This window comes from Sander lucioperca, chromosome 4 (assembly GCF_008315115.2).
Source record: "Sander lucioperca isolate FBNREF2018 chromosome 4, SLUC_FBN_1.2, whole genome shotgun sequence".
NCBI classification, from domain to species: domain Eukaryota; kingdom Metazoa; phylum Chordata; class Actinopteri; order Perciformes; family Percidae; genus Sander; species Sander lucioperca.
This window is the reverse complement of record NC_050176.1, coordinates 12010365-12035610: the sequence shown is the minus strand read 5'-3', so window position 1 is coordinate 12035610 and position 25246 is coordinate 12010365. Positions and strand designations below refer to the sequence as shown.

Sequence of the window (25246 nt, the reverse complement as noted above, 5' to 3'; positions counted from 1 at the left end):
GCAGGGACGGTTTGAGTGTTAATATGTGAATGAGACAGAATGAATATAACTCCACATCTGCTGTGCCAGAACACCAAAAAGTTTATTAATTTTCACAACAAATGAAGGTAGAAACACAGTTTCAGAATATGTGACATGTTATATCACATTTGGTTGAATATGTTCAGTGGGCTCCTGTGCCTGCCTCTCACATGTTAGTAGTGTGTTTGTCCTGTTCATCTCCTTCATTAAGATCATCCATCAGGTCACACAGGTTGTCCACTAGGTCTTCCATCAGAGCATACACCTGACAGATTGATACACATAGATGAATGTATTAGGATATAAGACTGTGGAAAACCTTAAACCTACAATGTGTAGTTTTTTGAGTTGATTTTTAGCAAAAACCCCTTTGTTGTTTCACAAATATGTGCTCATTCATGTGTAATTACTTCCACCAACTAATCAAAGTATTCTCGTAAGCGTAGAATCTGCAATTTAGAATCATTCAGAATACATACCAGCGAGTCGCTCGTATGTATTCCACCATGTTGCGCCTCCATCTTTAAAATACATTAGCCAAAGAGGGACATACCAGTGGCACTGTGACGAATGCCAGTGGGAGATTACACGCGACTGCCGGCAGATTTGAAAGCCGGTTGAAGATGGAGGATCACACCTATTCTCTAGGACATGTAACGGAGTCGCCAAGGAAGTTAAAAAGAGAATTATAACGACAATGCGACAGGCAAAGCAACAAGACCAAAGTTAATATTGGAGTGGCTTTTCCAAGATGGAAAGAGCTCATAAGAAGCAAGGATGGGACGCCGAAGGGACGCCAAAGTTGCCTGCTTTCTTCTCAAAAGGTAATTCTGCCTATTTGTGTAAATTCGAAGTTTTATAGTTGCTTGGCTAACAATAGCATGGTTGTGCATTACGCTAGAACGACGTCTAGGATATTTTTCCTCGTGTCAATGATGAAAAAGGATTGTCCACCTTGTAACATAAACGTAATCATATCTGTCGTGATTTCCCTGGCAGACAACTCACGTCATGTGCAGTTGTAACACAGACTAGCTACAGCTAGAACAGTGTTCTACAGCGTGTAAACGATGGCAATACTAAGAGCTAATTTCGGTTTCATTGACATTGTTTATACTGCTCAGAGAAATATATTAAAAACACAAACCTCTGTTGCTTCTCTCCTACGCTGTAAACATTGCCTTACACTATTAATCTCGTACAATATACAGAATAACGATAGCACTGATACTAACTACTAACATTAGCTTGCATATGTTTGGGAACCTGATAGCTGATGTTAGCAATGAAATGGTAACAAAATAACGTAAAACTATTATTACACTGGAAAGAACAATCACGGACGAAGTCGTACTTCTTGGAATAATATGGCCACCGTAGGCGTTACAACGCGCTCGGAATGGGAGGGGTTAGAAAGTAATATTCAGTTGGTTGTCATATACAATTTCACTGCTAGATGGGAGAAATTCTTACACAATGTAGCTTTAAAAGGCTACTCGAGTGATTTGGTGTTGCACTTCCTTAAATTTGGGGGGCTCATGAGAGATAGATTTTTGAACAAGAGAGGTAAACATTTAAGAAGCAGAGGCCGAGAAAACCTGACTTTTAAATTCTAGTAAGCTCTACAGGAGGGCACACAAGATCCTACATTTCCCATAATGCAACCGGATTGTGCCTTTCATTAGAAACCCCCCTCCTAAATGTCCACTTCTTTAAAACACACACCTGAGACCTGCGATAACCTTGAATGCATCATCAGGGTTACTTTTTCAAACTTAAGAAAAGTCCTCCAGAGCCATAGCAGATATTATACAAATGTGTTCACAGGTTGAGTAGAATTCCTCACGACGAGTACACTGAACTTAGTGTGAGTGCCCCTTTAAAACTGTGAGACAATTAAAATACTTGCCTTTTTGTGCAGGAGCCTCCTGTAAATGTCCATCACCTCCGCCTCTACATTTTGGTCATCAGGAGGTTGTTGACTGACGCTGTCTGGAGGGGTATCAGTCAGTGGGGCCGATTCCTTTCCTTGCTTTTCTTTTGTGCGTTTCACCGCTTCCTCCTTTTTTTTCCCCTTCTTTTTGCTGTCCTGTACACAGGGCGGACACATAAAAGACAGTTAGTTAGTGATGGATGACAGTTTTTACTGACCACGCAAGAGGATCAAATTTCCACGAGTTGGCTGGTAAGTGGTTGTGTGCATCTTGCATCCTGAAAAACTACCTCCCACATAGTCATGGTGTTTAACATTGGATAATATGCACTGTTTAAGGTTAACGTTTAGCTGTGTGTGTGCGTGCACCACAGATGGCTTGAACTGGTCCAGGTGCTATTAATTCACACCCTGGGCACACAGTTGGAAAGCAGGTGCACATTTGCGCGCAGTGTCCTGTTACCATGGTACCCTGTAAGTAATAGGCTGTACCTTACCTATGACTCAACCATCACACAGAGGAGAAAATCACTCAGCAAAATACACAGACATTCAGACCAGACTGCATCTTTAGTCAACTTCTAATTTTAATATTACGTCTTTTTTTTGCCTTTGATGGCTGATAATGGAGACACAAACCATTAGGAGAGAGATGTAACAGGTCTCAGGGCAGATTCACACCCAAAACATCGTTTAAGTGACGAGTCTGAGCGACCATGACGCAGCATCTCGTTTATATTTGAAAAACACGTCAGCGTCCTCATTAAAGGCTCTCAATCCCAGTGCTGACGAAGAAAAGCTTCTGAAATTCAGATTTGTGAATAGGACGATGCAAAGTGGTGGGGCCTAATAAGAATGGGGGCAGGAAAACAATAATTTGCATTAAAATGGATGGGAACTAAGTGAAATGTTTTGCTCGTTATCTCACCCGACCAGTCACAATGTAAAAACATGAATGGCCACGACCATAACCTATTGGTAAGCTACTATAATGACTTCTCTGGACAAAAGAGAATGATGGAGCTTCCTGTGCACACACATAAAGAAACAAAAACATGTGCCCACAAATTAGTGGGTAATAAATTAGTCAAAAACACAAACATGTATTATTACACAAATGGTTATACAGTTGTATTTGGTGGCACAGGTGCTCCTCCTATAAAGTAAACCAACCCTTTAGTGTTATGGAGACCAGAACCCACAACATGACATATAATACAGTGTTTCAGAAAACTAGCCAACAGAACATAATGTTGCAGGTATATGCATTACTGAGAACTAGGGGTGCACTATTCAGAAAATGTCACGATTCGATATTGATTTTCAGGCTCAAGATTCAAAAACGATTCTCGATTAAAAAAACGATTCACAGTATGTAAATGTAGTTAGGTCTGTGTACTTTTTCGTTCATTCGATTTTCATTTCATAAACAGTAGCCTATTAAAAAACAAAAAACGAATGCTTATTTGATTTTTGTTTTAAAATACAAAATTTGAAATTGAAATACAAGGCATTTTTTTCCTTTTCATGGTCAAAAGGGGATGGGAGAAATTAAAAATATGCTGTGATTTTCATTTTCTATTTCATATAAGAAAATAAAATCACTCGAAAATAGAAATGAAAAAAGCCTGTAATTTTCATATTCAGAGACCGGATGTTGTCATTTCCAAGGCAACAGCGCCAGTGTAGCCTACCAGTGTTGCTTTCAGCCCAGGCTAAAATTACTCTGGAAACATACTCTTGATAATGCTTGGGGGGAGTTTTATTTCATAATGTCACATTTATTTATTACCCTCTCTCCCTGCCTTCCTCTGACTCTCTGTCTCTACTCGCAGCAGACAACTTCGCCCCAAGAGAGTCGAACCAGCTGAGGAAATACAATTTCAGTTCACGGCTGTAACGTTACCAATCCCTGCAAACTTTCTGTTGCTTGCTGATCTGGCAGAGAGTCACCGGGGGTTCGGGATCAGATCATGGGGATCAGACCTCCGGTGCTGGGTCTAATATTCTAATATTAGCTGCTGCAGCTAGCTAGCAGCTAGCCTCCAGCCCTGTGACCTCGGTCCCCACCGTTCGCTCCCCGGTGCTGACTGACTCTGGTCCGTCTACAGAGCTGGCGTTACCCGCTCTAGCTGAGCTGGGAATCTGCCGCGCTCGTGTTTTAATCATATTTTCTTTTGTTTGCAGATAGTGATAGGCTATGCTATGATGCACTGATGTCAGGCAGGCTTGCTAGTTGCTTTTAGTCGAATTCTGTGAGATAACAAAACTTCCTTTGAATATAACGTGCATATAAATAGACGGAATAAATAAAAGTCCCCTGAAATAAATAAAAGTAAAACATATGTATTTAGGCTATTGAACTATAATGACTAATGCGTATGTTCATATGTATTGCCTCATTTATGTATTTCATTATCTATTTCATAGCCATATTTATGTATATTTATGTAAAGGGGGGCAAAAAATGGATGATCGGTCGCTCAGGAAGTTATAGGCTACAGTTTCCCTCCACTGCAGCCGGGACATTCTAAAACGCTTAACGTGAAAAAGCTTAACATGGTTTAATCTACCTAAACAATGATCAATCAGATATCAGTCAGTTATCAGTCAGATAACGTCTATAATAATTTGACTTTGGGTTAGATTTTTTGACAGTTTTCAGTGGTTATGAGGAGCAATATGAGATAGAAATTTGGTAATCATTGATCATTGTTTAGGTACATTAAACCACGTTAAGCTTCTTCCTCGCCATAGGCGCCAATGAAGAAGAAAACGTTAACGTGAGAGAACTTCTATAATCGTTGAATTTCAGTTTAGTTTTTTGGCAGGCTAAGTGTTCATGACAAGATATGGCCATGAGAAATATGGTGATGGTTAAGTGTTTTTTTTTCATGTTAAGCGTTTTAGAATGTCCCCTGCAGCCTGAGTTAAAGCAAATATGGTAGTGTATGTTTTGGTCATTCGATTTTCATTTCATGAAATACATAAATGAGGCAATACATATAAACATATGCATTAGGGTTTCCAAAGTAATTTTAGCCTGGGCTGAAAGCACCACCAATGGTAGGCTACACTGGCGCTGTTGCCGTGGAAATGACAACATCCGGTCTCTGAATATGAAAAAAACAAGCCTTTTCTCGTTTCTATTTTCGAGTGATTTTATTTTTTGTTATATGAAATAGAAAATGAAAATCAAAGTATATTTTAAATTTCTCCCATCTCATTTTGATCATGAAAAGGAAAAAATGCCTTGTATTTCAACTTCAAATTTTGTATTTTAAAACGAAAATCAAATAACCATTCGTTTTTTGTTTTTTAATACCTGTTTATGAAATGAAAATCGAATGAACGAAAAAGTACACAAACCTAGTTACTTTTCCTATGTGATTGCAGTAGTTTAAAAAAAAATTAAAATTAAAAATATGAATCGGTTTTTGGAATTCTATGAATCGATTTTGAATCGGTAGAGCTTGAATCGCGATTCGAATGAATGAATTGATTTTTTTGCACACACCCCTACTGAGAACCAGGCAGTAGGTGGCCGGATTGTGTGGAGGCAGTCAGTAGTAACAAGAAAACAAAAGTTGTCTTGATGAATGGCAGATGAATGAATGAATGAATGAAAGAATGATGAGGTGACAGCTTGTTTGAAGTACAGAAGGTGACTCATGATTGGATCAGCTGAAAGTCTGCTGAAGTGATGTGTCTTGATACTTTATTCATGCTAATAATTAAAACACTTTTGAATCTGCTGCCACTCAGTGGCAAAACAGCCCATCAGCTCCTCAAACACATACTTTTTGTTTCCCTCACCTCCACTGATTTTTCAGTAGTTGCTGACTTGGACTCCCCTTTGTTGTCATCTTTAATTTTGGACCTTGCCCCACTCCTCTCCTCTTTAGCAGCTGCTCCTCCCTTTTTCTCACTCTTCTCATCTTTGTTATCAGCTATATCTGCAATGTGATAACAGAATAGTAGTCAACATGAATCGTCACCAATCTATGAATGAAAGTCATAGATTGAATGAAAGTCTGTGAGTCTCACCAGCTTCCAAGATGGGGGATTCCTCCTTTTTATCGATCCATGTGTCTCTCTCTGGAAGGCCCAGCAGGTTTCTGAGCCACATGGCCTCACCAGCCATAGTGTCCAGCAGTTTCCTCCACAGCTGCTGCCTGCAGGGGGCACCACACACCACTGTAACCTGTAGGCTTACTACACCAAGTGTGCAGGTGTGGCTCCTGGGTGTGTGTATGACAGAGCCAAGGTGCTTTGATAGAGATGCTACATGAATCATGTGTGTTCATGCCTCACCCTATAGCTGCTGCTGTTAGCTGGTTATGTTTCAGTTGAGAAGGCTCAGAAAGCTGCAGAAACAGGGAGTTGAGCTGGGCCAGGCTCTTTTCCTGAGCTGCTTCTTGCTCAGGCAGAGACAGCACAACCTGAAGTTGAAAATATGCGAATAAACCAATATGTTATGTTTTTGATGCATCATCATGGTATAACATTTTACAGAAGGGTGCACAGTGCATTCAAAGAGACCCTTGGAACTATAACCTTGGACCAACCTGCTATATGTACTGCTACATGTACTTTCTTTGTACTAACCAATTGTTCTCATGCTCTATAACAGCACAGAATGGCTCTACCTGTCGGAGTGTATCGACAGAGAGGTCCCAGGTGCTTCCTGGATGCACTTCTTGCCACAATCTCTTTAGGTCCTCCACTGGCTCATGAAGGTACTGCAACTAAAACAACGTATGGAGCAGTAATTTACATGAGTAAACAGGAGACCACAAGACTCCTATTAAGAAAAATTCACCACAGGATGATAATCGCCACTGATAGTTATTCTCCTCTAACAACTGTGATGCATGTCATCATTTTTTGTCGTCAAGGCAAAAAAATGTGTGCCACCCTTTGTGGTGATTAAATGTGACCTCATGAAAGTTAAGAGAGCTGTAATCAACCTAATATTTGGTAATGAGAGATGTGACTTTTAAAGAAAAAGCCCTCTATTTATCCCAAATAGATGGAATATAATGAGAGATCTGTTTCATGTTTGGTAACTTTCCAATGTTGTTTCCAGTTAATCCCTCCCATTGCTTTAGCTATTGTCTATTAAGAATACTGTATTCTCTACTCTAATACTCTATATTCACTACTACACCAATCAAATCAGTCTCCTAATTAAACCAGTTAAAGCCTGGTTTCCTATTACTGAACACTGCCATGGCAACATAAACTTTTGTACAGTGTAGAGGTAACAGTGACTGGTTTAAGATTTTAGCAGTTATCTATTATTAGTAGGGGTGGGGAAAGAAATCGGAAATCGTATGTATCAGGATTTTCTTTGCGAGAATTTTTAGAATCGATTCTTTTCCCTGGAATCGATATATATATATACACAGAGATGGCAAAAGTACTCACTTCCCGTACTCAAGTAGAAGTACAGATACTTGTGTTAAAAAATACTCTGGTAAAAGTAGAAGTACTGATTTAACTTCTTTACTCAAGTAAAAGTAACAAAGTACAGGCTTGGAAATTTACTTAAAGTATAAAAGTAAAAGTAGCTTTGTGAATGACAACCATTTTTTATGCAAAGCTACCTGGACCACACAAATGTTACTAGAGTGCAAGCTGAGAAACTTAAGTGGACATGGAAAAAAAGGCTCTTTATATGCCATTGCCTACATTTTAAATGGATGTCTGCCAATAGGCCTAAAACATCACATATATGATTATTGTAATAGAGACTTGGACTGCAGGGTAATAAGATCCTGACTGAGTAGCAAGATATGAATTCAATTGTGATTCTGTGAAAATTCACAGATCCAGTTTCTCTTTTTTAATCTTCCCCTTAACATTTCAAGGAATCTACATATATGTGTGTGTGCTCAAATATGGCTTCTGGAAAGAAAATAAAGGATAAAATATGAATTACTAAACTTTAACATTAATTAAGAAGTTCCCCATACTTTTAGAGTTAGTTTAAAGTTACCGCCATCAAGCCGCAATAATAACGGTAACTCCACTGAAATTATTTGAAACTAAAGTAACGAGCCAATTTTGTAAAATGTAAGGAGTATAAGTACCGATATTCATGTTAAAAATGTAAGGACTAAAAGTAAAAAGTCGGCACAAAAATAAATAGTAAAGTAAAGTAAAAATATCTGAAAAATCTACTTGAGTACAGTAACAAAGTATTTGTACTTCGTTACTTCCCATCTCTGTATATATATATATATATATATATATATATATATATATATAGCAAGTTGATTAATACACATATAGAGACAATATATCATGAGATTTCTAATATGTCTCATGATATATTGTCTCTATATGTGTATTATTCAACTTTTGTTTTTGTTAAAGAAGGAAAATAAAATCCCAATTCTCAATACTATCGAATCGCAATACTCCTAGAATCTCAATACATGAAAATTGCAATACAAATTGAATCAGCACCCATGTATCGTGAAAGAATCAAATCGGGACAAAAGCATATCGTCCCAGCCCTAATTATTAGTTAATGAGCTACCATGAATTGTGATGGCAATACTATAATTGTGGACTAACACAAAATCCAGGTTGGGAAAGGGCAGCCATAATGGGCTGATCACACTCTTGCCTACAGCCAGTGAAATGTAAACAAAACAACACAATGAATAGGCCCATTAACGGGTCATCTCACTCTGCATGAGGTGGTGTGACTAAGACTCAGACTAAAAAAAAACACTCTGAACAATAAAAATGATACACAGAATCAGGCCACCCTGATGTGTGATGACCAATGTGTCTCAAACTATATATGAAAAAAAATAAGTCACCATTCTCTGTAGGCAACACTGAATCCTAAGGAGGTTTAAGGTTTGTACAAAAAGATCAACTTCACTGGTGACTAAGAAACGTGTGAGATGTGTTAAGTAACATTCTTCCACTTGTAGGACTTACCTTGGGGTTTTTGCTTAAAAACTCTTGCTCTTCAGTGACGTAAAGTTCTGCAGGAGAGCTGGGTCTCTCTGGTGTGCGGACCCCCAGCAGCACCTCGTACACAATCGACAGACACATTTTTACCTTCACTATCTTTTCCAGCTTTGTCTGCTCGTGCACAGACAACGGAAACACAGACAAAAAAACAACATATTGGTTTCTGTTCATGAAAACCTTAGTGCCATCATGTTTTTCTGTCTCACATTTTACCACACAGTTTAATTGTACACCACCTCTATGAAAAGCCTCTGGTCTGCGGTTTTGTCCTGGTACAGAGCCACTCCCCTTAATGTGACCTGCATGGAGGCTCCTTGCAGCAGCACAGGGTGGGTGTCGAGCTGCCATCGTTCAGTATTGATGCCTGGCTCCTCTGACTTAAATATGAACTCCACCCGCTGGGTGTCACCTGGACGGATCACACCTAGACGGGAGGGGAAGCAAAATTGAAAGCAGTAAGGCGCACTGAGTACTGGTTGAAAGACACAGTATGATAAGGTCAACACAGGGACAAACAGCGTATGACGTGGCAGCAGGTGTCTGATTATGTTTGTGTGTACCAGAGGAGGAGTTGAAGTAGAAGTGCAGCTTCTTTGTTCGTGATCGCAGGTTAGGAAAGCTGTGTGGCACGGGAAGCTGCTGCCAGCTGTAGAAGATAGCTGTGCTGCCTTCATTGTGCAGCTCCAGGTGGGAAGAGGCTCTTTCTCCAGTTGGAGCCTCAAAGATTATTGTGGCACCGATTCCTACTTCTCCCTGATCAATGAGTGTTGGAGAGTGAGAAAGTGTATTCAAAATAATTTCAAATAATAGCCAGGACGTACAAATGAAGGCCGACCACTAATACTGTAAAAGCCAGGTAGAAAATATTGAGATTTAAATGACCTGTAGCCCACTACAACTGTTCACATGGTAAAGGTAGAATAATGTCAGTCTCTACAGCACTAATTCAATGAATACAACAGCAGAGTCATGTTATATTCAGCACTCTGCTGCTCTCAGTTTCAATTTTGTTTATACAAATAATGTTTTCAATAATTAATTCCAGTCCTGATCGTCCTGATCAATGTTAAGCTACGGTCAACAAAATACTCGATGTTTAACCGATGTCTTTTCACATTAAAAGCCTACCTAAAATAGGACGGCTGCAGGTTTCATTCATGGTAGCTTAACGTTGTTTGGGGAGACAGGCAAAGTACTGATGCTGTGGAAATTGATTTCATAAGCAATTTATCAAGATGAAAGGTAAACAAGGAGGTTGCATTTAAAAAAAAATAAAAGCATTTCTCTACTATAGGCCTGGTTTTCTCTGAGGTAGGTAATACCATTTGAGAATTTACCTAAGTCCTAGTTCGAAACATGCCAACCAACCTACTGTGTAAAGACCGTTCTGTACCTGGTTAGTGGTGGAGTTTCCAGTCCAGCTAGCAAGTTGACCACAGAACCTCAAGGCAGGAATGAGCAGAGCATCTGACCGAACATCATCATACTGTGCCAGCGGATCACTGTGGAAGACAATGAGTAGTACCACTCAGTCCATGAGTTGGACAATTAGTGAATGAGTCGGTCTAGCCATTAGATTCCATGATGCATTCAATTGTTTCTGTTTAACTTGAATTTTTCAAGCGTTGCATCAGAAAACTGCCCTCAAACGGGATACACAGAAACTATTTTGACGACACATAGTAGTACATACTGGGACATTTAACCTCAACACTACATTACTGACAACTGAATCCCACATTAATGGAAAATAGATCCATATAATAGTCTTTATATATATAAATATCAAGGTTGCTTATAAGAACAAATATTTTGTGCTTTGTTTCTATTATTTCCATTACAGTTTGAATGACATATTTAGCAGTGCGCAAATACATCAACGTGGTCTCATGGCATTTCCCATCTTAATTAATGCACCATTGAATTAATGGCTCGTGAATACACGATTATGTTTTAAAGTGTCTTTGAAATAGGGCAGCATCGTTGGCCTGATATTGACATATTCTGCCTAGAAAAAGTTGGACTGGTTAGGAAGGATTGCAAATATCTAATAAATTAGTGAAGCACAGCTTACAGGTTCTCCTTCTTTATCTTCATGGACTCTGTCTCTTCTTCCTCCTTCTCCAGTAAGGGACTACGACACACTGTGACAAAAGTAAATGGCTTGCCAGAGCCAATAACCTCCAGTGCATTGATATCCTGTAAGTAATCAAAGTGACACATAGTGGTGGTTATGAAGGAAGTGGTCAGCTCTGTATGTCCATTCAATAGTCTGATTCCTGCTTTTGAAAAAGTGCTTTATACTGTATTGTTTTTGCTTTACCTCCCTTCATTACACATCTGAATGTTGACATGAACTTAGCTCTACCACTACATTGCGTGATAGTCAGAGTGAAACAAATACAAATGCAATCTATTGTCCCCCCCTCCCCCTGTAGTTCAAACCTTTACACATTTTTAAGTAACACTGGAGACATGACCTTCCTCTCTCTTCTTTTCTCATTTAATAACCGCTTGTCCCCATTATATCTCTCTCTCTACTGTTAACACAGATGTCACAAAGCCATGGACAAGTCAGCCACTGGCAGGACGGTTTGTTACTGTCTGTTTTGGTCAGGAGGTACTTCATCACCTCAGCATCACATTAGCCACCAGCACGAGAGAACCCACTGCTACCATTTTCTCTTATGTCACAGACTTGTGTGTGTGTGTGTGAAAGAGAACACTAAATGCAACCAGATAAAATATCATTTGACTAAACTTTCCCAAAATCAGCACCTGTTACTTAGGGAGTTAATAGGTTTTAATGGAAACTGGGTGTGCAACGTGTTTATCCCAGAACCTCCTGCCTCTGCTGATAATCATTGTAATGCAGAGAGAGCAGAAAGGCAAGTGTAGTCAATTTTCTTGGCCTCTGTTACCTCACAGATCTCAACAGTGCTACTCTATGACTGGACACGCTCCAGATTTCATAACTGTAATTTATGTGCACATGAATGTTTATGGAAGGGCTCCAGTGCCTCATTAATCTCATTACACATGTCTGTACTGAATGTACATTTTAATAAGATAAATCACATATTGGCAGTATTTGTACATAAAACACAGAACAGTGTGCCCATGGCTGGATGATCACAGGCTGTTTGTAAAGATACAGAGTGATCAGGAGCAGCTAGCAGCTCTAGTAGCCAGAGACAGAATGTCCTGTGGGCATGAGCAGCTTCAGTGGGCTGCGTGGTTGGACGAGTGGTCCAAATAATGAAGTTGTTGATGCACAATTTAGATCTGTGTTGTGTACATGAAATTAGGTTCTTGTACATTGTTAGAGAGACAAAAAAAGTGTAATGTGAATAATTTGGATTGTGTTATGTTGCCTGATTAAAGACAATTGAAAAACAAAATTGAAAGGTGTCTCTGGTGGACTTACCTTAAACATACATTATCTGTTGCAATTCTGTACAGCAATTTCTTGTTACTTATCGGGTGTTTGGTGTTTTAAGCCCCCAACGTCGCCTTCCAGGCAGCGCGGCAACAGTCATGTTTAGGGTTAAGGTTAGGGTTAGCTGCCCGGAAGGCGACCTTGGAGGCTTAAAACACCATCAAGCCACTTATCGGTTAACATATATGCTGATACTGATGTATCTGCAATTGGCTGGGCCCATGTATTGGTCTAGCTGTAGTTAAAAACCTTTGACCGCAACCTGTCACATTTTCCACATAAGGAAATTTCATGTGCAAAAAAAACAGCAAATCAGACTGCACTGGGGCCTATTACAATGGTACAATAGGACCAATTGTATACATTTGAATTGCTACTATGCCAAAGGAGCATTCAGTGTTATAGTTTGTATGTTGTGTTACCGGCTTTTTCATGTCCACGTCTCGTAGAACCTCCCTGAGCTCCTGGCACTGGTGCTGCAGATATGCGCTCTGGTCCCAAGTCCGAGAGGCTGGACGCAGAGTCTCAGTACAAGTTATTCCTAGAGGAAGAAAAATTTCCCACAGAAAGAATACAGTTACTCTCGGTTTATTGGAGTCCCCCTAAAAAGAGGCTCTTCTTTGAAGGGGAAAAAATCGGAGGGAAAAGTGGATAGTTTAAATGTCAAAGAGCATCTTTTTATTTGGGAAACCATTGGGTTTCAGGTGAACTAAAAAAAAAAAAACACAATGAGAAGGACAAGGTTTCGAGAACAAGGCGGAGAGGGAAAATTGGAACACAGCGAATAAGTGTCTGCGTGTACCTGATTCCTGGAGTATGCTGCCTGGTTGTCCTACATGTGTGACAGGCTCCCGTCTGCCCTGCTCTGTCTGAGTCAGAGTGGCTGTGATGCCACTCATTTCATCTCCATAACGCTGGGGGAGACTCCAAAACTCACTTCCCACACGGTAACCCTAAGACATAGAAGTAAAGACACACATGAATGACGAAGCTACTGAGAACATTTTTACTTTAGAAATATAACAAATATAAGATATGATTCTGACAGCCGACTGAAAACACAGTAGAACAGAGAAAGCAAATATGTGTCATACATATCCAGAGTGGATGAGTGGCATGACTTGGTTTAGAAATTCCCTCTGCTCCTGAGTTTCTCTGAAACGGTTAGCTTGGTTCATCAGCAAGTTTTCGACTGGCCGGTAGAGCAAGTCTTGAAAGAGTTGAAAAGAGCAGGAGATGAATAGAGAAATATATAGAGACAGAGATAATAAATGAATGCATACTTATATCAAATAGTTGTTTTTAAATGAGCAAATATCTTACAATGAGAAACCTCATTTGAGATTATGCATAAAGTATGTTCTCTTCCATTTTAAAATGCCTGTTGTACTGGTCTTTAGTTAATGTTAACAAAAATGCAGGTAAGTGAGTTTATTGTGGCTTCCCTCACGTCCCTGCAGTTGTATATGATGCAAAATTGATGTTTTTTGGTCCACTTTGCTGTACTCTCTGATCAGCTCACCAGATAAGAAGTCCTGCTGTTGTCTGCGCTGCGTCATATGTGTATACCAATGCCGCAGGGCATTACTCTGGATGTTTTTGTGGCCATGCCCATTCTCCACAGGCTCAGAGTGATGCCTCTCTGGGGCCTCAGATGGAGCATATCTCTGGGATTTTGGTATTCGCTTCACCAACTGGATGGTGGAAGGAGGATAGAAAGAAGACGTGACTTACAGTGACAGTCAACATATTTCTATTGCATTTAATAGAAGTTTTAAAGAATGCAAGCTGCTTTCAGTTGTCAGGTTTTAAATACTGTATGAAAAGAAAGATTTTTGTTTCATGTGTTCGCATTATATTTGTTCTGAATTTACCTCTGTCTCCCCTTTGGCCTCCAGATAACTTCTGAAATCCTCTAAACTACCCAGGATGCTGTGTGGTAGAACTCTTCCCTGTTCATCAAACCGAAGCCCTTCCGGTCCTGAAAAGAAAAGTAAATGGACAGAAAGACATCATTTTAGCCTTATGCATGCATATTATGATTCAGATAACATCTCTTATGAACTACCGGCTACTGCACAGTATGTTATTGTCCATGAGGGCAAAGGAATACAACTAACCTGTGTAGTCCAGCTTTTGAGAGCCAGGGTCCAGATTCACTGGATGAGCCACCGGCCCTTGCACAGCATTTCTAACTTCATCAGCTGGACGTGTTTTACGCACACAAGCCAAGAGCACTGGTTGTTGACGGCTCTTGGGTGGCTTTGGTGTATGAAGCTGCAGTCATGATCACATTCTCAGTTACATATAAGTGCTTTAAAATAAAAGTACATTGGTGCCACACACACATAATTTGTATTTTAATGTCCAACTAATGTTAAAACTTTATATGGGGGAGGCGGGTTTACTTTATTGAGGTCCTGTGGGTGAATGGCCAGAGCCTGGATATCACTGCCTGAAAGAGTAGAGCTCCTGGACTGGTCATCACCCAAGATGTCCAACTCTTCTGATGTTCTTAGCTTCTTGTTCTCTGGAGGAGAGGAGAGAAAAGAAATAGACTGTAAAATGGCAACAGTTTGTGTGTGTTTGAGTAATGCCAAGTTATCTGAAAGTGGGTGCTACAATACTTAAAAGTACCTCTGTAATATCTACACACAGAAATAATAATGATTTATATGGTTTAAGGGTGATTACCTAATTCCAACATTTAAAAAAAAAGAGCCTATCAGTGCTCACACACACACACACACACACACACACACACACACACACACACACACACACACACAAAGAGATTACTGTGGAACAATGACATGGTTATGTTATTCTGTTAATTTCTCTTTATCCAGCTAGGCCTGATTATAGTTTCCATGGCCACAACAACAATGATTAATCCTTGGCTTTTGTAAGTGTTTCACTGTGCTTCCTCCATGTTGTCCGTCATAGACTCAGTACAGTTTTTCGAATAAATGCTTTGCTTTGCTAAAGATGCCCTTGGCCCTTAAGGAAAACAATTGCTCCAGTGCTTTTATTTGTTTTTGCACAATAATCTCACAAAAGTATGGACGTACAAAAGCCAATGAAACTGACTCATGTATTTTTCCTCTTATTTAAGGCATCAGATCTGCATAGACTGCAATGTAACTATCCAACTAAGTAACGTTACATTTCATAAATACTCCACAAGTGCTGCATGTGATTTCATCATAATTTAAAGTAACTAGTTAAGCAGATTAGTGATTAAGATTATTAAAACGAAATATAATCAGAAATGCATTTTGATGTATATTGATTTAGGTCAGATACAACTATGACTACTATACAACTAGCTACCCAGGAGCATATGAATGAGTTACAAGTAGCCTGCAGCCTATTTTATAGTCTATGGTTGCAGCATTAAAGTGACGTTAATGCATCAATGATCATAATTCCATAATTTGCCAAACATGACCCGTTATAAAACAAACGAGTCTTTGAGTTTGACACTGTATATGGGCTATATTTTGATGCTAGTTGTACTTTTACTTGAGTAACGTTACATTTATGGACTATTTACCTTTACGTTAACAGTGTATCTAACGTCACACTATCGCTACTCCTACTTCTTCCAACACTGCATAAGAACAGGTCAAGTTTCGTACACGCAGGGGTAGCGTATTCTATTCATTGCAATCAGTGAAGCTCCTAAAACAGGTGAAGAGGTCACAGGTAACGCTAGCTAACGTTAGCCTACAAAAGAATGGGGGCAAAGAGACGGACAGGCGAATTGGAGAGACAGAAAGCTGTTAGCTGACCTGAGTGACTTAGAGGTCTTAACTCCTTCGGTGTCTCCCTGCGGTTCATTTGGTCTAGCTAACTAGCTACAGTAAAAGCAATTGTCACGAACAACTAATCGTGGCTAGCAGTGCTAATCAAGCTAGCGCTGTACTTCAGCGTCAAGTGGTAACCATGGCAACGAAAGACACCACCACGGAGAGAGAAATGGAACAACAACAAAAAGACTAAATGAGGCATGAGCGTATAACGTTGCTGAAAATCAAGAAAAGGAACAGGAGCGAGGAAAAAATAAAGGTTATCAAGAGCAAGAGACAGTTAAAAAGAAATTTGGACCTGGCCCAAGTCCAAATTTCTTGCCTATAGGCTGGCTATGCATGCTGTATAGGGTCATCGATAACATGATAGAAAGAACACAGGCTATTTCCTTCTTTTCTTTCATTCTTTCTTTTAAGGCTCTATAATATCAAAGCAAACGTGTGCGAGTATTGGGAATAAAAAACATGCATATAGGCCTAATAGTTTACTAAATGTAGACCTAAGCCTATACTAGCAATAATAATGAAAATAATTTATTGCAGCTATATGGATCTTATTGGATGCATACTTCAATTGTTATCAAGGACCAACCATGCCAAGGGATAATGCACAAGTTGAAAGAGGCTGGTGGGATTACAATTCACCATCTCGTACGATTTCATATGTGACAAAAAGGCTAACTGATTGATTGCTTGATTGATTAATTTATTGATTGCTTGATCGATCGACTGAAATCATGTCAAAATATGACCTATGCTCAGTTGCATAGACCCCATTATGTTTTCCTCAACACACGGCGTTCTCCTGAAGAATAACAACCCTTTCTGTCAATCATCATGACGCAGATGAGGGGGTTGAGGCCTATATAAAGAAAACTGACATCAGACTACACAGACTAGCGTGAGCAGGCGTAAACGTCAGATCACAGATCCTGCCCTTTGTTGCGCGGTACCACGGTCTATCCCCAAAATAAACGATGGAAAGAGGCAGCATCTCCACCGGCTCACAGACCACATCCATCCCTGTTGCGCACCAGCTCAGCTCCACCATGGATGTTCCCCAGTTTCATAGTAATATGGACGGACAGTGCGCCGGGTCCTCCAAAGTCTTACTGGCTTACAAAAATGCGTCGCAGCACCTTAGTTCATCGGGAATTAAAGCTGGCTTGGAGATACTTAAAGTGGCCTCGTCTCAGTGGAAACAGGAAAAAAAGATGCGCTCAGGGGCGGCCGTAAGGCAACTACCCACTCCCAACAGCAGCCATCTCTGCAAGAGAGCCCCACTGGATCAGCTGGCATCTCTGTTTCTCCACGGTCAAAACCGGCAGCGCCAGATTGGCCAGGAGCAAGCACCGACCAAACCGCAGAACTGTAAGCGCATCGTGGTTCTTGGTGCGCCACGGGTCGGTAAAACCTCCATCCTAAGAAGATACCTCCGGGACGGATTTGTGGAGGAGTACAATCCCACCTCCGAGGATTTCCTCAGGAAACTGTTTCGTATCCGCGGAGAGACCTACCAAATTGACGTCCTGGACGCGTCCAGGGAACGGGATTTTCCAGCCAAGCGCAGGCTCTCTATCCTCACTGGTGCGTGTTGGATCAGTCATAATCTCGGTCCTGCAAATACTATTAATTGTTTGTCAGTTTCTTTATTTGTTCATGACAGAAAAATAATTGCAAGTTAGGTACATGCGTAAATGCTTAATTCTCTCTCTTAATGCTGTGTGCATCAACTATTAGAGGAAAATAATTGATTTTCTTTCCCATTTTTGCAGGAGACATTTTTCTTCTAGTATTCAGTCTAGATGACCGGAGCTCTTTCGAAGAGGTGTGCGCCCTGCGGAAGGAGATTCTGGCCGCTAAATCCAAGCTTACCAAATCCTCTGTGCCAGGGCAGTGCGCACAGCTGCAAGTTCCCCTAGTGGTCTGCGCCAACAAGGTTGATCTCCTGGAGACTGAGAGAGAAATATCTAATGCAGAGGTGCTCCAAGCCCTCAGTGATGACTGTGCCTATTTTGAAACGTCTGCAAAGGAAAGCACGAATCTAGAGAAAGTCTTCGAGACTTTGGCAAAGCGAGGCGGGCTTCCGACGGAAACTAGCCCGTCTCAGCACCGCAAAGTCTCCCTCTGTTCGTACCAGGCAATGCGGGTAGGCCGTGTCCCGGAGAGGGGCAGACAGACCCAGGGGCGCGATGATGCCTGCGGCGCCCTGTACCCACTGGCCCGTAGGCCGAGTTTTAATACAGATCTTCGACAAGTCATTGGGCCAAGTACGGCAAGAAAGCCCGGCAAAGCACTGGACAAATGTCCGATTCAGTAAGGACAATAAGATAACTATGAGACGAAGTGTTACAGAGCGAATAAAACAACGAATTAAGCACTGATATTCTATAAATGCATTATTGTTGTTTAGTAAGACGCAGTTGAGATTATGTTTATATATTATATATAATAAATTCTTTTTAATTGCTTAACTCCTTCAGTGACTCTGCAGTTCATTTGGTCTAACTTCAGTAAAAGCAATTATCACGTGTGTGAGATGCCCACTTTATTATTTATTTATTTATTTACTTCTTAAATAGCGTGTCTATCTACCCATCTATCTATCTAGCTATCTATCTATCTGCATGTATATGTGCTACCCATTCACCTAACTGTGAAGGAGAGGGTGGGAGGATGTTGAGTCAGGAACTTCATTATTAATGTATGACTATTGCATAATATTCAGAAACCTATTAGATAGTAACTCTTTCTCTCGCCCACTCTTCCTTTTATCTTCCTGTGTGCATTTGTGTATGTGTGTGTGTGTGTGTGTGTGTGTTATTGTGGAGTCATGATTACCAAAGGTCCACAACCCCAAATCCCACACATCTTGAACAATCAGATTAAGGCCAAGGTTTCCAGTTGGCATATACCTTTCCATCCTCTATACACACTATAAATGACCACTCAGTTACTCAGTGGGCCCTTAATGGCTGCCTCATAACCGCCAGCTTACTTTTAATTTCATGAAGCTTAAGCGGCCTCTGTAAAAGGCATTTAACAAGATTATTATTGGATGTGAGACAGGGTTTTGGTCTGCTTACATCTCATCTCCCAAAGTGAAGCATTGTAGCACCAACACATGACAACTAGGATGCAACTCCAACTTCATGAAATATTGTGTAAGAAATAAACGCTACAAATTGTAAACATTGTAATGACTGGTGCCACAATACAGTTTAATCAGGTTCATCAAGATGATAACACACTGATGAATGATAGCTGGATATACTGTACAGTACATGTTTTTTGGAGCAGATGATGAGTGAGAAGAAACCAATACTACGCTCATCCATTGAATGATCAGGTTTAATGCGTAAAGAAGAGATTTCAAAGTTATTTTTAGGTGATGGAGTGGGTGTGTGTTGTTATGAATTTTTTTTATCACTGCACTGTTATTTTATTTGCTTGTTACAAATGCTGCTCATAAGAATTATGTGAGGTCTGTTGTAAATGTATAAAGAGTGGGCTATTGTCTGCTGCACACATGATTCTGAACATGAACTTGAAAGCAGTGGCCGTGGAAACACATCTACTGTACCTCCAGCACTTGGAGCGAACAACCTTCACTTAGTGCAGCACACAGCAAAAACATCCAGCTTGTTCACAACTACAAAGGCATACATGTGTGTAAGGTGTATTTGTCATTAACACCAAGCTATAATCACACCATGTCACCGAGATGCAATGTGTATTTTACTAAGAAAAAAAAAGAAAATCTGTGAGAGTAGTTTCTTTACTCATAGAGCTCTAATTAGGTGCCATTGATGCGTGGTCGGGATAGATAGTGGTGATGTCTGAAAGCCACAGAATAATATCGGCTGTTCCAAGGTGAGGCAAAGGCTCAGAGAGATTTAGGGACCACACACAAAATTATTTTTTTGAGTTAAAAGAATTGTTTCTGATAACGCATGTAGGGAAAAATCAGGCTGTTATTTACTAAAATGTCATATTCAGTAGACTGATTAAATGTATAATCAACTTAAGACCTGTGACAATTTCCTCCCCTATGCCATTCAATGGATGAGCAGTAATATCGGTTGCAACTCACTCATCTGCTCCAAAAATAACATGTATTTCCAGGCCCCGGCCCCATACAGTTACTGCTATGCCTATCAAGCTCTCTGGCTGAGCAGCATATAACAATGATTTACAACTTGTAGTTCTTAGTTTCCTTGATTTCAGACCAAGATAGACAAAAATAGGTTTCTTGGTTCTGTAAGTTTTACAGGTTTATTTATCTATTTGAGTTAATTTACTAAACTGTATTTACAATGTCTATACACCTAACTATTAACATATTTGTTTTTAAAAAGGCAATACTTGCATATTTACATGTTTAATTATTTACATCAGCAGTTAAGAATCTACCTCTGTGGATTTCCTAACATATACCTGAGTCTAAGTTCTGCAAGCGTCTGATTGGTTAGTTCAGATACATGTGATTAAGTAAAACAAGGAAGTGTGGTTGTTGTGGAGCTGATGAAGTGTTAACAAGAGCAGTAAAGTGCTGCTTAACAAAGTTGTCCGTCTCCATCCAGCTGTTCCTTCTTATTTAGAGTGATACAACCACCACATATCGAACCGTCACGTTACAGTACTATCAGGATGCCCTTAATTTTGACGGCTGAAATGACAACTGATAGTGCCTATTATTTCGGGTATAGCTACAAGCTAATTACGCTAATGTTAGCTGCATGAAATGGTTAAAACACTGTTTTAAAATGAGAAAACTCTTAAAGTGGTCTAAAATATGCTCTTGATGGCTTCATGCATGATATCGTGCTAAAACACTGAGGCTAAAAACTACATATCCAAGGCCAAAAGTTAGCATCCTCACCAGTTAACAGTCCATATAGAGAACATGGGGATACAGTAAGAGCATTGTTGATACATTGCACTGGTTCTGCGAATTTAGGAAAATGTTTGGCTGTTTTGACAGTAGATGTCCCAAAAATAATAATATAATATCCTAAGCATCTTCTTTGGCTATTTAGCTGAACAGGCTAACAACTGAAGCTTAACACACACACACACACACACACACACACACACACACACACACACACACACACACACACACACACACACACACATACCTGTCTTTGACTGCATGTAGGGAGGATGTTGGTCTGTTGGTTTCAATGACACATAGTATACAGGTACATACACACAGAATAACAGGCTTGCTTCTAAGCATAGAGTACTTAAACGTTCAGTTTTTTTTACTCGGCTGGAAAAATTGTTGTTCTGCTGAGGAAGTTTACAATCACAAGCCCCCAGTTCTACATCCCAATCCATTGCAAGTTGGTCTGACAGCAGAGTTTGGATCAGGGGGAAATTAAGCGATCGGCTATTGCATTTTTTTTACTATGTTACATATTTCTGTTCAGTTTTTATAAATGTGAAATAATCTACATCTATCTTTCTCTTATCTTTCCTTTTCACATATGTTCTAAGGTATTTTCCTTGGACTGGGTTGGAAACTGATGTTAATGTAGCCCACTGAGACACAAATCCCTGAGTTGTCTGGCTCATGTGGGGTCAAGGCCTCTACTATGATCTCATGATGCACTAACATCCACTACTGCTGTCGTCATCACATCATTCCCTGACTTTCTATGACTTCAAACATGAGGTGAGAATGGAAGCATGTCTACACGTAGTGTATGGAGAGCTGTGTTTGTCAACAGTCCAATCAGTCACTAGTTCACAGCCGCTGGTGCAAGATCATGCCACAGAGATAAAATGTAGGGAGGCAGTCGGCTTGTCACGCAATTAGATGACAGGGAAATGAATTGATAGCGATGGAACAAACACGCACACGCGTGTGCGCGCGCACACACACACACACACACACACACACACACACACACACACACACACACACTTCCCCCTAACATTGTGACCTTTATGGATTGATCTAATACATGTAAATAATGGACAAATAGCTTCATCAGAAATGATTTTTATGTATTTTTCTTTCCTGGTTGCTTATAAAATCTGGAAAAAGATACAATTATTTCCCCATCCAGCCTGTAGCGGCCCCTTGGATTTATTGATCAAAACGCAGAGAGTTTCAAACGGGTGTCAGTTTATTTCTTCCTCTCAACGAGCACCATGCACCATGAGTACCGTGAAAACTACAGAATAAAACAGAAGAAATACAAAATGCTTCTATGTAGTTTCACAAATAATTCGCACATAAATCATGTTCACATATTAATCATGTTTACACCCAATACAAATCATTTTAACATTTTAACTAATAACCAATATGAAATATGAAATTAAATGTTTTTAAGCTATTATGACAAATACATGTCACAGGCTTCTTTTAAATGAAATACAATATATTATAATTGTTCACAAAAAGAATATATTGCTTTCATCTTGATGACATGTGTAATTAACCCATAAATAAATGTAGTAATGACATTCTCTTTTCCTTAAACAAAATCCGTTCTGATAATAATACACACTCCACACATTTTTCCTTCATACCTTATTCCGCTCTCCAAGGGCGCTAAATCAAAGAGTTTCCTCCATCAGCTAGCATGCTCTCTAGCTCGACACAACCTCAAAGTTCAGGGCTCTTAGAAATAACAGGTACGAACAATACAAAAGTAATAAAGTAAATCACAATGTAAACTCTTTCTTTACAGGATTCAAATGGATAAATAACTCATGTGTTTACAAGTTTTTACCGTTCCACCGACGATGCATGAGCACTGTCGGTACACGATCCGTTCTGCCTGTACGATCCGTTCTGCACATGCGCAAAATGTTCGCGCATGCGCGGTTGTACGAGGATTTACGACACTGCACGATCTGTTCCACGCTTCCGGTCGACAGCCAAGCTAACGTTAGTTTAGCTAACAGCTAATTCGGCTAACTGCTAGCTGAGACAGCATGTAATAACTTTAAAAGACCCTCAAAATAAAACTTGAAAATAAACGTTGACATATATAACAAACACCTAACATATATAACAGCTGTTACGTCAGTTCTACTTTACTTGTGCTCATTTAAAATACAATCACTCAATACTTGTCTTTATTGTTATTACTGTGAAGTCTTAATTTAGCTGTAGCCTGCTTTTCCCATTACGTTTGAGTTAACGTTATTTTAGACTGAATCTAGCTGTCAGCTAGCGGTTAGCCGAATTAGCTGTTAGCTAAACTAACGTTAGCTTCCCGGTGGAGGCTAGCCATAGGCTAGCGTGGAACAGATCGTGCAGGTCGTATGGATACGTAAAACAGTATTATCTTGCGCATGTGCAGAACGGATCGTGCAGGCAGAACGGATCGTGTACCGACAAGCACCATAGACATATAAGAATGGACCAACAGATCCCGTTGCTCTGGACGGAGACCAGTGAAGGCCGTTAGAAGCACTTTTCTGGTGATGGCTGAGCGTTACTGCGCAGCCTCCAACTGAGAGAGACGACGTAAATGTGCCGTGAGCATAGACTGTATAATATAGTCTATACGAAAGAAGGCCATCGAGGTCTGTCAGGCTGTTCTGCCGGAGGAAAAGAACAGGCTGGCTGACGCTGATTAGGAACGCTGTGCTTTTTAGTTGGCTGGAACTATATCCTTTTCTCTTTACCGCTCTTTTTTTGTTTTTCTTATATGAAGCAGCACTCGGTCCCCTTATCCGGTATTACCCTTCTAACCAGTGTTGGGAGTAACGCGTTACAAAAGTAACGCAATTACAGTAATGTATTCCTTTTTTCTGTAACGCAGTAATATAACGCATTACTAATTAAATTTCGGTAATATTATACTCGTTACAATCTCAGTAACGCGAGTTACAATGCATTTTAACGCAACATTTAGTGGTGCATTGTTTTTTTAAGAATTCACCAACACCGCGACACATTTCTTCACAGGAAAAAAAAAAAAGCCGTATTATTTTCCTGTCGCTGTATTCGATGGTTGAGATGACTGCAGAGACAGATACATTTGCGAGATGGATATTATTTTCAGGAGTTATTACGCTGCGTTGAAGTGAGCTGTCCTGTTTCTGTTCCCGTGGTCAGAACCAGAGACGGTAGGACAGCATGTATGTCCCAACAGGTGACGGTACGTCAGCGGCTGACAGATATAAACATGTCGGGAATTAATGTTGAGGCTTGCTACACGTAAATATCATTGCATTTTATCAGCCGTAGAGAGTAACTATGCCTGTAGTGGAATGGCTTCGAATGACGACCAAAAACGCTTGTCTTTTACTGTGACCATTTACTGTTCAATATGTTGCAGTTTTACAAACAAGAAAGTGAACAACTTGAGCCTGACGGATAATGTTGCTTCTCAGTAAGCTAGCAAGAGTAGGCTACACAACAGACAACTTCCGTGTAGCTTACTTCAAAATAAAAGCACTTCCTGTGACGCTTCGCAGTAAAACTAAATTACTGTTAAATAAGGTTGTGTAGGCTACCTTTTCACAAATCAGCTGTAAATCAAGTACTGTAAATAATGTTAATAGTGAGTTTTAATCACACTATAATTGAACATTTCCTTTAGAGTGTTTTAACCTAAACATGAATTTCTTATTGAAGTGCTATAAACAAACATTTTACAACAATGTCATACTTTTGAGTATTTTCATTTTCTCCTACTTGCCTATTATATGTTTTACTTATCTATTTTGTATAGCTTTAGTTAGTTTGCATATTTATATTAATTATACAAAATATGAATAATCTATGATGTATTAAAGTGGATAAAGACGAGACTTTATTGATCCGGTGGTGAAATTCACAAGCTAGCTGCCAAATCAAACTTCCCCTGTTATTTTGGTGAAAGTAACTCAAAAGTAATGCAAAAGTAGTGTAACGCATTACAATTCAGAGACAGTAATATTGTAATATAACTAATTACTCTCAAATGACAGTAACTAGTAATCTATAATGTATTACATTTTGGAAGTAACTTGCCCAACACTGCTTCTAACCCATTGGTTATTGATCACTTTCTAGTGTATTCCTTGTTCGCG

At 39.8% G+C, this 25246-nt stretch overlaps 2 protein-coding genes across 3 annotated transcripts; one reads left to right on the top strand and one right to left on the bottom strand.

Moving 5' to 3' along the window:
* Window positions 1-57: 57 nt before the first annotated feature.
* On the bottom strand, window positions 58-17230 carry LOC116043033 (mycbp associated protein). 2 transcript variants are annotated; one of them, XM_036000412.1, is made up of 19 exons: window positions 17155-17230; window positions 14798-14919; window positions 14510-14666; window positions 14264-14370; window positions 13912-14083; window positions 13484-13599; window positions 13192-13342; window positions 12812-12930; window positions 11025-11149; window positions 10344-10452; window positions 9511-9703; window positions 9187-9374; window positions 8915-9061; window positions 6604-6702; window positions 6269-6396; window positions 6002-6129; window positions 5771-5910; window positions 1931-2110; window positions 58-286 (listed from the first exon to the last, which is right to left on the bottom strand). In XM_036000412.1, the coding sequence occupies exons 1-19, from the start codon at window positions 17216-17218 to the stop codon at window positions 188-190; spliced, it is 2544 nt and encodes an 847-aa protein (XP_035856305.1). In that variant the 5' UTR covers window positions 17219-17230; the 3' UTR covers window positions 58-187. The 2 variants fall into 2 exon arrangements, with proteins under 2 accessions (XP_035856305.1, XP_035856306.1); XM_036000413.1 differs by lacking the exon at window positions 17155-17230 and adding an exon at window positions 16184-16515.
* si:dkey-27j5.5 (GTP-binding protein Rhes) lies at window positions 16985-18664 on the top strand. The gene is made up of 2 exons (XM_031289206.2): window positions 16985-17788; window positions 17977-18664. Exons 1-2 carry the CDS (start codon window positions 17179-17181, stop codon window positions 18519-18521), a joined length of 1155 nt encoding a protein of 384 aa, XP_031145066.1. The 5' UTR covers window positions 16985-17178; the 3' UTR covers window positions 18522-18664.
* Window positions 18665-25246: the final 6582 nt, after the last annotated feature.